Below are 15,705 nucleotides of genomic sequence, written 5' to 3'. Positions count from 1 at the left end.
TGTTCAACACACACACACACACACACACACACACACACACATTAAGATCCATTCACACACACACACTCGTCCAAGGGCCTGCAGTAGGATCCAAGAGAGGGGTGTGTTTGCGAGTGCAGATTTTTATAGGCAGTCGGGTCAAAGTCTCGGCTCTCAGCAGCCATGTTGGCAAAGCCTCCGTTGGGCTCGGCATCGGCACGGCTGACCAGATTACCAGCCTCATGAACCGCATCAACTCAACACACGGCGCTCAAATCAACCGTAAAACACAAAACTAAAACATAGCAAGAGTCAGCACTGAAATCCAACATGACCTGCCTCTCAGCAGTCACTCAGATGAAGCAGAACTAAACAGTAAACACAGTCATCTCTGGACTACGGTATGCATGTGATCTATTCCACATGGCAGTGCTGTGATTGTAACAGTCAGACTCAGTACACAATAGTAATACATGAGCTACACGTTTATCAGCAACATGTTTGGCTCATTCTCACACAACACTGGACTTCACAGACACATGCCACATCATCAGCTCCTCCATCTTCCCTTACTGCTCTGTGACTCAGGGCTTAAATAAAGGAACATCTCTGTCCCTGAAATTAGTTAAATTGTTATAATACAATTATTCCTTTTCAAATGTTAACCGGCTCAACACGTGCGTGATGTATAGCAGTGTGCAAAGTGCCTGAGAACGGTAAGCCCCGAATATGTGCGGACCGCTGAAGGTTCAAGCGTAGATTTCAGTGTAGAGGCAAAGATCCTTAATTATTGCTCCGCTTTAACCCTCTCTGGTAGAGGTACACAGTTCATATATTCTCTAGTGTAAATAATTATCACATTTAACAGTCACTGGACATCCTTGGGTCCCATAGCCCTCTTGCCTCCCGTTGGCTGTATAATGAAGGAACTCCACACATGCATCTCCCATCTCAGATACCCCTCCCTGAAGTGTTCCTGGAACCTTCCAGATGTTCCGTTTAGCTACTTAGCGGATAGCACCCACTTTTATCCACAGCGACTTCATTAAAGGAAACCGCCTGCACAGTCGTCTTGGAGTGGCAATTGATCAGTGTAGTCTGGGACTAGACGGGACTTCAGGGTTCAGATGCTCTCTCAACACTCTTAGAATAGAATAGAAATAGAATAGAATATACTTTTTCATTCAGTTCTCTGCATTTAACCCAATTTAACCGAATTAGTGAACACACAGCACACAGTGAAGTGAATCACACAACCCAGAGCAGTGAGCTGCCTGCCCAACCAGCGGCGCTCGGGGAGCAGTGAGGGGTGAGGTGCCTTGCTCAAGGGCACTTCAGCCGTGGTGGACTGGTCGGGGATCGAACCGGCAACCTTCCGGTTGCAAGCCCGATGCGCTAACCAGTACACCACGGCTGCCCCCAGCCCTCTTTGAAGCGGTTAATAGGCCACTATCCACCTGTCGCAGGTGTTTTAGCAGCAACGCTCAAGCTGTTAGTAGATCGCTTCTCATAGGATCTGAAGAAGGCCGTAGGCCGAAACTTTACCGCTTTTATAATAAATAATCAACTTGTAACTCGGAGTGTGTGGCATCTCTCTCTCTCTCTACACAAGTTTATAACAGTTGCCTGCACCTCGTTTTTGGTGTACGTTTGCACCTCTCCTTCAAAGTACAGTAGACCACTTCCCACCTGTCGCAGGTGTTTTATAGCCTGACTCTCGCCAGACCCTTGTAGTTCCGCCATGCTCCACCAGAGGCGTTTCGCTGAGCTCCACACAAGGGTCTGGACGCGAGGGCAATCCAAACCCCTGGGCCAGTGCTCAAAAAATAAGCAACCAATCAGGAGCGCCGAAGCGAGTGTTTGATTCAAATAACAATGGCGGCACGCAGCGAGGAGTCTTGTGCTGACATTGATTCTGCTATTTCAACCGTTTTGTCGAATCTATCGAGTATTCATTCTTTAAAAGATTAACAGAGAATAGTTTTGAAGACATTTATTGGTGGCAAGGATGTTTTTACTCTTCTTCCGACCGGGTTCGGCAAGAGCTTGAAGAAGCTTAGCACGTCATTCAAGATAACAGGCAAGTGGTTTATCGAATCACATGCGAGGATGTTTTACAAGGACCCGCCTTCAGAAATACATCTCCTATCGAGAAGTCCCAGATCCTTGTGTGAAGCAGACAGCGAACTACAGGATCTGGCGAAAGTCAGGTTAGGTGTTTTAGCAGCAATGCTGAAGCAGTAGAGGGGGAGACAGAGAGTGCAGTCTGTGTGTGTTTATTCTGCTCCACAGGTGTGGTCAGGTCTGAGCTGATCCCAGCAGGCAGGCAGGATTACCAGGCTGGACTCCTAGATGGATTATGCCCTCTGCTGGTAGACTGGTGACATTGAGTGAGGAGTGTGTGCATGCGTACAGTATGTGTGTTTAGGCTTGGTGTGCTAGTGTATGCGCATGTGTGCATGTGCATTTGCGTGTGTGTGTAAATATGTATGTGAGTGTGTGTGTGTGTGTGTGTGTGTGTGTGCATGTGTATGTGTGTGTGTGTGTGTGTGTGTGTGTGTGTGTGTGTGTGTGTGTGTGTGTGTGTGTGAGAGTTGACGGCCTTGCGGACGCGGGTCTTGTGTGTGTCCTGTGCTCTCCTCTGCCTCTCAGTCAGGTTGGTGTATGTGTGTGTGTGTGTGTGTGTGTGTGTGTGTGTGTGTGTGTGTGTGTGTGTGTGTGTGTGTGAGATCATGAGTTGACAGCCTTGCGGACGCGGGTCTTGTGTGTGTCCTGTGCTCTCCTCTGCCTCTCAGTCAGGTTGGTGTAGCTCGGTCTGATGGAGGGAAGGACCAGCCTCTCTCCTACACTCGCTTGGACCTGAGACCTGAAAACACACACACACACACACACACACACACACACACACACACACACCACACACACACCACACACACACACACACACACACACACACACACACACACACACACACAGACACACACACATACATACACACACACACACACACACCTATTTATTGCTACCAACACTACACTTTTTCGTATTTATTGTATGTATTATTAATTAGGTGGCTGTGGCAAATTTGTATCAATACAGCGTTGTGTGCAGTTGTGTGTGTGTGTGTTATGTGAAGGCATGAGGTATGAGGGACGAGGAAGTGAGAGATTAAGAAGTGAAGGATTATGAGTTAAAGCTGTCGACTGATGCTGCATCTTACGGTACGTTAAGACACAGTTAGCCACAGGCTTACTTAAGGCCTTTCAGCTGCAAATGTACGGTGCGTTAAGACACAGTTAGCCACAGGCTTACTTACGGCCTTTTTAAGCTGCATCTTAAGGTACGTTAAGACACAGTTAGCCACAGGCTTACTTACGGCCTTTTCGCTGTAAATTTACGGTGCGTTAAGAAACAGTTAGCCACTGGCTTACTTACGGCCTTTTTTAGCTGCATCTTAAGGTACGTTAAGACACAGTTAGCTACAGGCTTACTTACGGCCTTTTTAGCTGCATCTTACAGTATGTTAAGACACAGTTAGCCACAGGCTTACTTACGGCCTTTCAGCTGCAAATGTACGGTGCGTTAAGACACAGTTAGCCACTGGCTTACTTACGGCCTTTTTAAGCTGCATCTTAAGGTACGTTAAGACACAGTTAGCCACAGGCTTACTTACGGCCTTTTCGCTGTAAATTTACGGTGCGTTAAGAAACAGTTAGCCACAGGCTTACTTACGGCCTTTTTTAGCTGCATCTTAAGGTACGTTAAGACACAGTTAGCTACAGGCTTACTTACGGCCTTTTTTAGCTGCATCTTACAGTATGTTAAGACACAGTTAGCCACAGGCTTACTTACGGCCTTTTTTAGCTGCATCTTACAGTATGTTAAGACACAGTTAGCCACAGGCTTACTTACGGCCTTTTAGCTGCATCTAACGGTATGTTAAGACACAGTTAGCCACAGGCTTACTTACGGCCTTTTAGCTGCTGACTTCTGAGCGATCTTCGGAAACCTCTCGGATCCTTCCCTGGGACAACGAAGCAGATCACCGCCATTCAGATTAGGAGTGCAACACACTAGACAGAACATTCTAGAGTAGAACTTTACAGTGATCCAGCATACAGCAGCATGCCATTTACAATCAATCATCCACTGCAGTAATTTCAGTGACTCCGCAGCTTTTTGATAATCTCTCCTTATTATTTCCATAGCAGTGAAAACTTGTGGAGTTAACGCAGGGCATTAGCTAAACATAAAACATGTCTCAATTGACCAATCTAAAGTACATTCCAAAACATTGGTTTGTAAGCTAAAGTAGCTGTTTGCTGTAGAGAGCTAATAGTGACGTCCACATGAAACAGCTCAGAGTCCTTGTCCCCCCTGCAATCCTCTGCTACAGTGTTAGTTCATATGACACATGCAGGGGGTTGTTGAGCATACAGTATGGCTTAAAGCTGAACCTCTGTTTTCACCACCGAAACCAAAGTAGTTCCGGCACATTTTAGGGTTGGGGTTAGGATACAGTAGGACTAGAGTGGTAGAGATTTGTACCTTGGGCAGTCTGACAGGTATGCCTTTGTTTGGGACATGTCCTCAGCAGACACCCTCTTCTTGTCCAGGACAATGTCCTTCAGGATGGCCCTTAGCTGCAGCAGCTAAAGGGAGCAGACAGACACAGGGGCAGCTCAGAACACCACACCAACTCCCCTGGGGTACCGACTCAAGGGAAGGAGAACCCTGAGTGGAGCAGAACCCTGAATGGAAAGGAACCCTGAGAGGAACAAAACCCGACGGGAAGCAAAACCCTGATAGCAGATATGAACCCTGAGGGCAGCAGAACCCTGAGCAGAGCGGAACCCTGAGGAAAGTGGAACGGAACCCTGAGATAAGTGGAATGGAACGCTGAGATAAAGGGAACGGAACCTTGACATAAAAGGAATGGAACCCCGAGATAAGTGAAATGGAACCCTGAGATAAAGGGAATGGAACCCTGAGATAAACGTAAAGGAACCCTGAGATAAGCGTAACGGAACCCTGGGCGTACCTCCTGTGCCTGCAGCTGGTTGGCGTGGCAGAGCTGCTGGATGACGTGCTCACACTCGGGCAGGCTGGGGGCACGCGGCGGCTCCGCCGGCCCACTCTGGACACGCAGGGGGCGCAGGGACACCACGGGCCCAATCACAGCGCCAGGGGCAGGGGCAGCCGCCGAGGCCGAAGCGCCCTCCCACCTGGAGCAAGTGGGGGGGGGGGGGGGGGGGGACAAGAACAGATGAGTTGCAGGGCAGGAAAAAGACAGCGAAAGAAAGTATCCATCATCATCATTATAATCATCATCATCGTCGTCGTCATAGTCCGACATGTACTCCATCTGATGGTGAGTTACCCCTGGGGTCGGTAGAACACGGAGGGCACATCAGGATGCTGAGAGGGGTCGTGTTCACTCCCACTGCTGGCTTGGAGAGCGGAGGAGGCACACTGAAGACTCTCTGCAGAAGAGCATGAAGAGAAACCACCATAGTGACTATAGCTGCTCTACTGGTGTCTGAACATCATGAAGAGAAACCACCATAGTGACTATAGCTGCTCTACTGGTGTCTGAACATCATGAAGAGAAACCACCATAGTGACTATAGCTGCTCTACTGGTGTCTGAACATCATGAAGAGAAACCACCATAGTGACTATAGCTGCTCTACTGGTGTCTGAACATCATGAAGAGAAACCACCATAGTGACTATAGCTGCTCTACTGGTGTCTGAACATCATGAAGAGAAACCACCATAGTGACTATAGCTGCTCTACTGGTGTCACTCTGAACATCAAAGTAGCTTCACATGAGAGCTTTAGCTTCACTAAAAACATCAATGTAGCAATGTAGATTTACATCAGACAATTTGCATAGGCCTACCTTGCTTGGATAGGTGATGACTTTCCATGATCAGTTTATACTGTAATTCTGTAAAGTAAAATACAATAAAAAAAAATAAAAAAAAAACATTGTCTGCCATAAATACAGCCTACACATTCATACTGCATTTATTTGTATAATAATTTATTATTGTAGCAGATAGTATGCACACTCATCTTAAATTATAGAGGACTCTCATCACTGTTAAGGATTCTAACCTTTATTCTCCCGTTTTAATGAATCAATCTCCTGGTGGAGTTTTCCCAACGTCTCTCTGTGCTGCTGTTGTAAAAAGCTGACATCTTTCTCCAGCGACGCGATTCTGCTCAGATCAGAGTCCATGCTCGCGGCCGGGGGGAATGCTGATGCTTTACCGGTAACGGGACTGTCCCGGAGAGGAGCATTGGATGTGCAGTCTCTATGGAACAGTCGCAGGGATCGGTTCTTGTCCAAGGTACCGACGCGAGACCAGCTCGGAAGGTTTCGCAGAGGTGGTAGATTGCTGGTAGACATGTTGTATTATTTAACATCTATTCATCTTTAACGTATTGACTAGGCTTGTATTACTTTAATTAATGTGGACTTTGTCAGGGACAACCGTCAACGTTAACTTTCGTTGACATATAGGCTACTCTTACCATAACTTATCATGGATTAAGCTGGTCTCTGTCTCCTCTATGTAGAATAAATTTTCCAATTAAGACAATTAAACAATTCCCTATCTAACATGCATTTAATGCTCTTTCAAAACTGTTTATGTTTCAGACATAACTTTATAGTAGGGCGCTATGTCCCACTCTGACAAGACGTGAATTACCAATAATTGAGTTAACATAGCTATCGGCAGATGACTAAGATGTGCAAAATGTGTGCGTAATACAATTTTAAAGTTGGTAACTTAGCAGGCACAGCCATAGCTACACAACATCAACGTTTATCAAGTGTAATGTCACCTAGCTAGGCAAGCTAACAGGCTAATTAAGGTCAGTTGCATTCGCCGCCAAGAAGGCTGTGGCACCCTATGGCCATTCTTCGCAAGTCAGTGTAGCCCAAGTATGGGTCATTACACGCATAGCAAAAAGACAAATAAATAATACTTATTATGCGCTTCTATCTACCGTTACTGCCTCAGTCGACTCAGCTACTTCTGCATCCTACTTCCTGATACATGCACACGGCTGCTGTTTCATGCGTTACCATGACAACAGAGCCACTTTGCTACAACGTAAACTGTGGATTCCCCTACATTGCTACATTCAGAGGTTACATTGTTGCCTCCCATTTCCTGTAACAAAAGAATATGAGGAATGAGATGAAGATGAAGAAACAGAAAGGTCTACCGTCCTTGTCAAATGTGCAAAAAAAAAAAAATGTTATTGTCCATCCCTGGTAATTTCCATCCAACTTGCGTTAGGTTGTTTCATTAAATTAAAATAAAGTTAAATCACAACCAAACAGCAGCATGACTGTTTAAAAAAACATACATCTATTTCTGCAACTGATCCCTTCAGACTATTCTACTAGGTACATCTTTCTGAATGTGTTCATGCAGAAGAATATGGCAGTTGAAAGAAAGTAAGGTCACAACACACAACATATCAGTTTAGATTTTACTTCACCTCTTAAAACACATTATTAAAATGAAGCTACAATACCGAAATTAACACACAAACAAAAAAAAACAGTATAAACCAACACAAATCACCTTTTCAGAAAACATTGCATGTAAAAATTCAACAGTAAAAGATTACAATCAGGTTCTCCCAATCTCGGCGCCCCGACCCCAACGTCCCTATCACCAGTGCACGGCCAGAACCACACGGTCTCCACGAAAAGTAGCACGGCAAAAATCAAACAGGAAGCAGTCTGTCTCTCTCCCTCACACACATGCACACAGGATCACGCTAACACTCACACACACACTCACTCACTCTCACAGCCAAATAAATCTTCCACACTCTCCTAGGAGTACCCCCAGGATGGTCGTATGCGATCATCAACACACCCACACAGTTACAGACAATTAGGCCTAAAGATAAAGAAATAAAAAGAGGGTGAAAATATAACTATATCCAAAAGATGATGGCAAATCTGGGAGACTGGTGTCATATGGCAAGACCTTTGGTGAGGTGTCCACGATTAGTCCCAGGGTCCTAGAGTCCTCTCCTGGCTTTCTCCGCGAGGTGTGGATGGACTAGTCGGACCGCATGGCGTGAACACCACCACGTTTCTAGGCCGACATTTCTTCACTCAGATCAAAGCAAGCCAAGCACATGGTTAGCTAATTACCCAGGAGGAGGTCACTAAAACAAATGCATGCCCATCTTTGAGCACAGTTGATCTTCAGCTCTTCAATAAATAATAATATTAATAATTATAGCCTAAACTTTAAAAGGGGACCTTGGATTTTAGATTTTGCTCACGTGACTTTTTTTGGATGCCGAGGGGCAGCTCGGGACTCGTATTAAAGGGGAACAAATAAAATGCAAGAAATGTTTGGGGAAGTTTAATGAAGACGAGACACAGACACCTGGCATATTGAAGTGGGAGTGTTATTCAAGTGCAGAGGCAAGCTTGCTGACTTTGGGTGGCTAGGTTATATTAGGTCAGGTTAGGTTAGGGTGGGGTGGGGTGGGGTGCACAAACGACTGTGAAAATTAGCAGGAACCTCAACGAAGGGCCGATATCCAGGGCTGGTGTACATTATATCAACACGTCTTCATGGAGCAGAGATGGGATAGATTTATTTTTGCGGAACTAACTAGTTTGAGAGCTTTATTTCAGTTAAAAAATGTAAAAAAAAAACGGTGAAACTTTGAAATCAGTGAAAATGTTTTCGCTGAGTTTCACTGACAGGGTTCACTGATTTTAGTTTTAATCTCGGTTTTTGTTAACTAGAATAACCCTTGTACGGATTATATCTGACGCTAGTAGCAATCTGTGGCCAAGCTGTCCGAGACATATGCCCAATCTGTGCCAGCTCCGTGTCAGACTCAGAGCGGACCTGGAGTCTGGTGGTCTTGGAGATCCCTGCAGACCTCCAGTTTATCTCTGTGACTCCAGTTTAAAGTGCCTTACACTGAAATGTTACGGATCAGGGAACCGCCAGCAACTATGCACCGCGTTTAGCGATCCGGTATTATTGCGCTGGAGGGCGAGAGGGAGGCGCCATGTTGGCACGGGTTCTGCGGTTACGCAGTCGGTTCTAAACAAAAGAGGAGTGGTGAACTGATACACACAGGACTCAAATGCCTCCAGTTAAAGCATTCAACACAACAGGACGTTCCGCTAGGGCCATGAGCGAGCGTGCCGGACCGTATCGAACACTCTGAGGGACCCTGCGTTGAGGACAGCCGCGCGCGCGCGCGCGTGCAGCCTACTGCAAGAGAACATGGCATGGTGGAGCGGACACTACGAGCAGTCCAGCGGCGGCGGCCCTGACGGACACACACACACACACACACACACACACCCTTACGCCTGTTTCATGCAACCGCAGCACCAGCAGCACAGCGCCAGCCCGCGCAGGAGAGAGAGTGCGTGTGTGTGTGTGTGTGTGTGTGTGTGTGTGTGTGTGTGTGTGTGTGTGCGCAGGAGGCGGTTGGAACAGGGCAGGGCAGGGCTCGGCCAGGACGCGTTAGGATTGGGCGAGGAGGTCAACAGACGAGGGGGCTGGGGGGGTCGTGGGCACGTAGAGGGACAGGGGGGGGGGGGGGGGGTGGCGATCAGATCCTGGGCAGCCCGAGTGTCTGAGGTTCTGCTGATAGCGAGGCAAACAGTGGTTTCTCCTGGGTGCGTGAGGGCCGTCTGGGCCGAGGGAGAGGAGGGAGGCGGTACGGTACGATGCGGTGCGGTACGATGCGGTGCGGTGCGGTGCGGTGATCAGCCCAGACACGGGGGTGTTTGGTGCGTGAAGGAGGGCGGTGGGGGGGTAGGATGCTGTCCCCTTTGCTGTGGGGGTGCTCGGTGCGTAGGTGGGGGTTGGGGGGGGGGGGGGGGGGGGGGCGGGGTGCGTCAGGCGACCCCGTGCTGCTACGGTGTGTAGGCGGGCGGCGGCTGGAACTGGTTGGCGATGTCGTAGTCGGCGGGGAAGGCGTCGGTGCCGTCCTCCATCTGGGCGAGCAGCTCCAGCGCCTGCTCCTCCTCCTCGCTGGGGTAGTGGCGCAGCAGGTTGGCAGCCGTCGCCAGGATGGAGGCTCCGCCCGCACCTGCCACCAGGTAGAAGCTGATGGCGAAGGTGACGTAGATCAGCGAGCCGTGGTACTTCTTGTGCTGCTGCTGCAGCGCCAGGATCAGCTCCGACGCCCAGTAGCAGAAGCCGATCACCGTGGCACACTGCAGGACTGATAGGCGCACACACACACACACAGGCGCACACACACACACAGGCGCACACACACACAGGCGCACACACACACAGGCGCACACACACACAGGCGCACACACACACGCGCACACACACACAGGCGCACACACACACAGGCGCACACACACAGGCGCACACACACACAGGCGCACAGGCGCGCGCACACACACACACACACACACACACACACACACAGAGAGAGCAAGACAGGGACAGGCATTAGTACGGCTGGGGGTTAAAGACCAGACCACACTGAGAGCTGAGAACACATTTGCACCGTCAGTGCCATGTGCTGCTACAGCTGTCAGTGGTGCTGATGTCAAAACCACATTTCTGTCGACTGAGCATGTCAACTACCATCATCAAAAGGACTGATATTTCTTAAATGTGTCGCCCACGTCTGACAAACACAAAATGTATTTTAATGCTACACTCTGAATTTACACTTAACTTTGCTGCCAATAGAAAGCACTGCTCTTTTAACAAAACCGACTACCCTTTTTGACCTACAACAGGTATAGCTGTTTGTTGATGGAGGCTAACCTGTGACAATGCACCACTCTGTTGACAACACCAACCTAGGCTATGACAGCCGTAGCGGTCGGTGTCCAGATAGGGGCTTACCTGTGAGGATGTGGGCGAAGGCGTATCTGCGGGTGATCTTCAGCGCTGGGTGCTTGGGTCCGAACACGTCCAGCAGGAAGGCCGTCAGACTGCACAGGATCCCCAGGAAGCAGAACGCCGCGATGACCCGCAGGAGCAGGATGGTCTGGGAGTTAAAGCAGTAGTCTGCGGAGCGGCAGAGGCGCAGGGTGAAACCAACAGCAACAGCGGGAGGACATTTTTATTGTGCCTGTTAATGTTTACAGCTCTTAAACACTCTACTGCTCTTCTCTGTTTGACTGACACTCAATGTGCATGAACAATAGCTTCAAACTAGCCAGAAGGCTATAGCAAAAAATGACAAAGCTGGCGTCAGACCAACCTTCCAAGAGCTTGGGGTCAATGTATCCCAGCACGTCCGCCACTCCGAGCTCCTGTCTCGGGCAGTTTCCTCCGTGGACCCGGAGCCACGCAGGCTCGGCCAGTGCCGTGCAGAGGGCCGTGATGGAGAGAGCACCGGGGAGGGCCGAGGCCAGGCTGCGCTCCGGCTGCTTGGGCAGCGCTGTGCCGGCTCGCCTACGCCGGTTTCCGGGGACGGCTGGTCCCGGAGGTGCGTACATGATCGGGCGAGAATAAAACTACCTACAGTACGTGCTATGCTAACTTCAGTTCAAGGGAAACGGAGGCCTCGTTTAACGTTTCGAAGAAGCGTAACACTGTCACTTCAGAATACTGATTAAAATACTTAAACGGTAAAACAATTTCAGTAAGTAAAATCTAACAAAGGGACTGGCTGGCTGGGTTGATAAGCAGCTACCAGTACATAAAGGCTAGTTAGTTAAACGCCTTTAATTTGAGTAAATCGAACGTACTTTACTCGAATTTAATTTAAGAAAATGTCAATTCTTTGTTCATCGACAAAGGTTCTAAGGTAAAGATGATTAAATCACACAACAAAACATAAAAGAAACCCTACCGTTTGCTAATGTATTTACCTAGTGCTAACTTCCTTTTGCCGAAGAGAACGTCACAGGCCAAGCTACTTTCCAACGAGCGAGCTATGTCAAAGAAGAGAAATAGCATCAGACGCTGTGCGCTTATCTTACTGAATGGAAACAGCGATCACTCACGACAACACGCTATTTCAACCCCTTTTTCAACACGCGTTAAAACCGAGAACTAACTAAAAGAAAATCCTGGCCATTTTGGCCTGTGGCTAAAAACAAAACAAAGCCTACGGTCTTCGCGAGCTTTGTACAATCATTTCCCCTTCCTCCCTCCTCTTTCTCGTTATATAATAACCCGACAATGGAAATGTTTCGACTACTTCCTTGTTCTTTACTGCCACCTGCTGTTGCGGGTCTGTAGCGCATCCTCCAAAAACATGTCTGCCAGTCTAAAGTTCAGATACGAATGCCTCAATAAACACTCACTTCCTTCTGTGGTGCTTTCAGATCATGAAGTCTCTTTTGGACCTCAACCTTTCAGCGGCAGCAGTTTTAAATCTGAGGCATGTTTATATGGCTGCTGACATGTAGCTCAGATTCATGACCAGGGATGGGCAGTATTTATGATACATGTATAGGCTATTTATTTGCATTTGAATGAAAGAAAAAAACACCTAGGTGTATATTTTTGTAGTTTATAAATACTGCCAACTATTTTGGGCAAAACAAATAGCCTACCTATGGTGATGTGAGCCTAGTCTTGATCAGAATATTGAGATCCGGGAAGGTGATCCAGTGCAAGATGATGAGTAGCCTAATGTGTATCATCACACACTCTCTCTCACACCAACCTCACATTTCTTGAGAACTTCAATAATTCAGTCGGAACCGGTTATGTGGTTGCCCGGCAACATTGCTCAAAAACTTCCTCCACACATGTATCACCCAGAGCCTTATAAAGATATGGCTATGGTATCACCTTAGCAGCACAATGGAACAAATCATCTTTATCTCCCTTGGTTTCAATACAACACCATTACATTTAGTGCTTACACGGTACACATAGTTAGAAAACAACAATAACAACAACAACAACAACTAAAAGGGTCATGATCCTTCCTGATCAACAGTGTTACACAGTGCAACGTCCAGAAATATGAGCATGCATTGACAATGTCAGAGACTTTGCATCACTTGACAAGTTCAGTTGTGATTTTTAAAGTGCATCTCTGATACAGTATTTAGGCTATGAGGTGTAACAAGTAGGTAAGCATAGCTGATCTGTTGACTGTCAGTGTCAGTATTTTCAAAATACAAAAATACTGTATTTTATTTTTATACACAATAATAGTAATAATAATAATAATAATAATGAAAATAATAATTGTGTGTGTGTGTGTGTGTGTGTGTGTGTGTGTGTGTGCGTGCGTGCGTGTGTGTGTGTGCTTTTTTCCCCCTCACACACACATCATAGTCCTTGTTGCTCCTCTGCCCCCCTGTGGTCACATGCTGCTACTACCGCTTCACTCATATTCACATGTCACATCTCACCTCATGAGTTCAGAAGATTTGGCAGCAAAAGCGCCACACACATGTGACCTGTGACATCACAGAGCGGCTGCACAGGGACAAAGAGGAGGGAGGAAACAAGTCACTCCCATCATCATCATCATCCATCTTTATCAGCCCGCATCAATCATTAACAAAATCACTACAGCCACACCGGCCACGCAGTCACACAAGGGCCGCTACAGCTGTGGGCCAACACCATTAACATGTATATCAGCACTATTAAAGTGTATTATTATTGTCATTATTATTATTATTATTATTATTATTATTATTATTATTAAGTTATTGAGAAGTTATTCAGGCCGCTAAGGTAATCTGTGTGAGGCTGTTGATTGCCAGACATGGAGAGCTGTTCACAGACGTCACACATCGCATGAGACTGATATTCAGATGGAGAGTTGCTCTCAGATCTCATATATGACTTCACCATGAGCACAGCACAGTCCTGTAGAGGCCTCTCTTTAAGTCTCACTCCTAATATACTATTCCTCTCACTATTTTTTAACTTCTCTCCTTCTCTTAAGATGTCTTTTTTCTTGAGAATTTTGCTCTCTCTTTTGGCCTTTCTGAGTCTCTCTTTCTCCCTCTCTCTCTCATTTGTCTCTCCTCTTTTTCTCGTCCCTCCCTCTCTCTTTCTCATTTCTCTCTCTCTCTCTTTCTCTCTCTCTCTCTCTCTCTCTCGGCCTCGCCCCTATATGCTCCAGTAAGCAGCAGCACTGCAGTAGCCAGACCATCAAAAAGCAACTTATTCCCTCTCTACCTTTTCAAAACACTATCAATCTGCCACCGTCCAATCAGACGCCCGGCCTCACGCCACCGACCAGTGATATCGCAGCGGAGCCGGGCTCTGCCGGCCAATGGGAGCGGGCATTCTAATGGGCCCCATCTTTATCTCGAGGGTGTCACCTCAACTTGAGCGCATTCTTATTTATGACCCGGGGACTGGGTACTTGCCAGTGGGCATTCGTCTCCGCCAGAGAGGCTGCAGGACCGCGTGTGTGTGTGTGTCAAAGGTGCCGGACGCTTAACTGTTGACTCTGGGAGTTCCCCCGGCATGGGCCAGACCAGGTGAGACGCTCACATACACGCACACACACACACACACACATACACACACGAGAGCGCACACACACATACATACGCGGCGTCTGAGCCCCCGACACACACACGAGACCTGAGCCTCCAGCTGATCCCAGGCCTGTTGGAGCTCTCCTGAGGAGCCTGCGACTGCGGACACCTGCCCCGGAGCAGCGGGCCACTTTTATGGGCATCAGAGGGCCTGGACCCCCCCCCCCCACACACCTGGAGCGCTCACCGCAGGACCTGCTCACACAGACGCCTCGCAGTCGGACAGTCCCAGCCAGCTGCAGGACGGGCGCTCTTACTGGACTAAAGCGTTTTTATTCTTTTGATTTTTGATTTTTTTTTTTTCTACTGAAGCGAAGCCGCGCCAGCTGTCAATCTGGAGTCGGAGGAGTCTCTGTCCATGGACCCGTCCCTGCCGGGGTCTTTCCTCTTCAACGGCGGCCTCGGCCAGTTCTCCTCGGACATCAAGGCGCCCGTGTGCCAGTACTCGGTGCCCAACTCCTTCTACAAGCTCAACACGGGGCTCGGGGCGCAGATGCCCGCGGGCACGCCGCACGGCATCAGCGACATCCTGAGCCGCTCCATGATGGGTGCCCCCGGTGCCCCCTTGCTCTCGGGGTACCCCGCCATGGGAGGGTTCGGCGCCACCATGAGCGCCCCGGGCATGTACTACAACAGAGACTACAGCCCGGCGCTGGGCAGCTTCGCCAAGGCCCCCGAGTGCCCGATGATGAAGGGGCGCAGCGCGAGCTGCTGGACAGACGCGCCCTACGAGTGCAGAGGACGCCAGTCCTGCAGCAACAGTGAGTGCATTAGATTATTATTATTATTATTATTATTATTATTATTGTTATTATATTACATTATATTACACACACACACACACACACACACACACACACACACACACACACGCCGTACGAGTGCAGAGGACGCCAGTCCTGCAGCAGCAGTGAGTGCATTAGATTATTATTATTATTATTATTATTATTATTATATTACATTATATTACACACACACACACACACACACACGCCGTACGAGTGCAGAGGACGCCAGTCCTGCAGCAGCAGTGAGTGCATTAGATTATTATTATTATTATTATTATTATTATTATTATTATTATTATTATTATTACTATTATTATTATTAGTAGTAGTATATTACATTATATTACACACACACACACGCCGTACGAGTGCAGAGGACGCCAGTCCTGCAGCAACAGTGAGTGCATTAGATTATATT

The 15,705-nt window shown here is 47.9% G+C and overlaps 3 protein-coding genes across 6 annotated transcripts in view; 1 reads left to right on the top strand and 2 right to left on the bottom strand.

Annotated features, from left to right (window-relative positions):
• Positions 1–2,239: 2,239 nt before the first annotated feature.
• Positions 2,240–7,076, bottom strand: LOC134089498 (coiled-coil domain-containing protein 74A). 3 transcript variants are annotated; one of them, XM_062543940.1, is made up of 8 exons: positions 7,002–7,076; positions 6,102–6,385; positions 5,884–5,931; positions 5,360–5,462; positions 5,021–5,204; positions 4,528–4,631; positions 3,950–4,003; positions 2,240–2,845 (listed from the first exon to the last, which is right to left on the bottom strand). In XM_062543940.1, the coding sequence occupies exons 2-8, from the start codon at positions 6,223–6,225 to the stop codon at positions 2,710–2,712; spliced, it is 753 nt and encodes a 250-aa protein (XP_062399924.1). In that variant the 5' UTR covers positions 6,226–6,385; positions 7,002–7,076; the 3' UTR covers positions 2,240–2,709. The 3 variants fall into 3 exon arrangements, with proteins under 3 accessions (XP_062399924.1, XP_062399925.1, XP_062399926.1); XM_062543941.1 differs by having other exon boundaries at positions 6,981–7,045; XM_062543942.1 differs by lacking the exon at positions 7,002–7,076 and adding an exon at positions 6,522–6,552.
• A 403-nt stretch (positions 7,077–7,479) lies between these two features.
• Positions 7,480–12,130, bottom strand: tmem127 (transmembrane protein 127). The gene is made up of 3 exons (XM_062542402.1): positions 11,235–12,130; positions 10,874–11,038; positions 7,480–10,226 (listed from the first exon to the last, which is right to left on the bottom strand). Exons 1-3 carry the CDS (start codon positions 11,470–11,472, stop codon positions 9,916–9,918), a joined length of 714 nt encoding a protein of 237 aa, XP_062398386.1. The 5' UTR covers positions 11,473–12,130; the 3' UTR covers positions 7,480–9,915.
• Positions 12,131–14,087: 1,957 nt separating this feature from the next.
• The window catches only part of nkx6.3 (NK6 homeobox 3), a 6,914-nt gene continuing 5,296 nt past the window's right edge, over positions 14,088–15,705 (top strand). The window contains exons 1-2 of one of the 2 annotated variants that reach the window (XM_062542401.1): positions 14,088–14,439; positions 14,568–15,260. In XM_062542401.1, coding sequence (XP_062398385.1) covers positions 14,858–15,260 — 403 coding nt within the window. In that variant the 5' untranslated portion in view covers positions 14,088–14,439; positions 14,568–14,857. Of the gene's footprint in view, positions 15,261–15,705 lie in introns of both variants that reach the window. The other variant, XM_062542400.1, reaches the window with a different exon arrangement.

This window comes from Sardina pilchardus, chromosome 8 (assembly GCF_963854185.1).
Source record: "Sardina pilchardus chromosome 8, fSarPil1.1, whole genome shotgun sequence".
In the NCBI taxonomy this organism is placed as follows: domain Eukaryota; kingdom Metazoa; phylum Chordata; class Actinopteri; order Clupeiformes; family Clupeidae; genus Sardina; species Sardina pilchardus.
This window is presented reverse-complemented; position numbering and strand designations above follow the sequence as displayed.

Coding starts and splice junctions, on each gene's coding strand:
- LOC134089498 (XM_062543940.1), bottom strand. CDS start 6,225: ATGGACTCTGATCTGAGCAGAATCGCGTCGCTGGAGAAAGATGTCAGC. Junction 5,932..6,101: donor ATTAAAACGGGAGAATAAAG/GTTAGAATCCTT, acceptor TTTACTTTACAG/AATTACAGTATAAACTGATC. Junction 4,004..4,527: donor TACCTGTCAGACTGCCCAAG/GTACAAATCTCT, acceptor TCGTTGTCCCAG/GGAAGGATCCGAGAGGTTTC.
- tmem127 (XM_062542402.1), bottom strand. CDS start 11,472: ATGTACGCACCTCCGGGACCAGCCGTCCCCGGAAACCGGCGTAGGCGA. Junction 11,039..11,234: donor TGACCCCAAGCTCTTGGAAG/GTTGGTCTGACG, acceptor GCCGCTCCGCAG/ACTACTGCTTTAACTCCCAG. Junction 10,227..10,873: donor CTTCGCCCACATCCTCACAG/GTAAGCCCCTAT, acceptor TGCGCCTATCAG/TCCTGCAGTGTGCCACGGTG.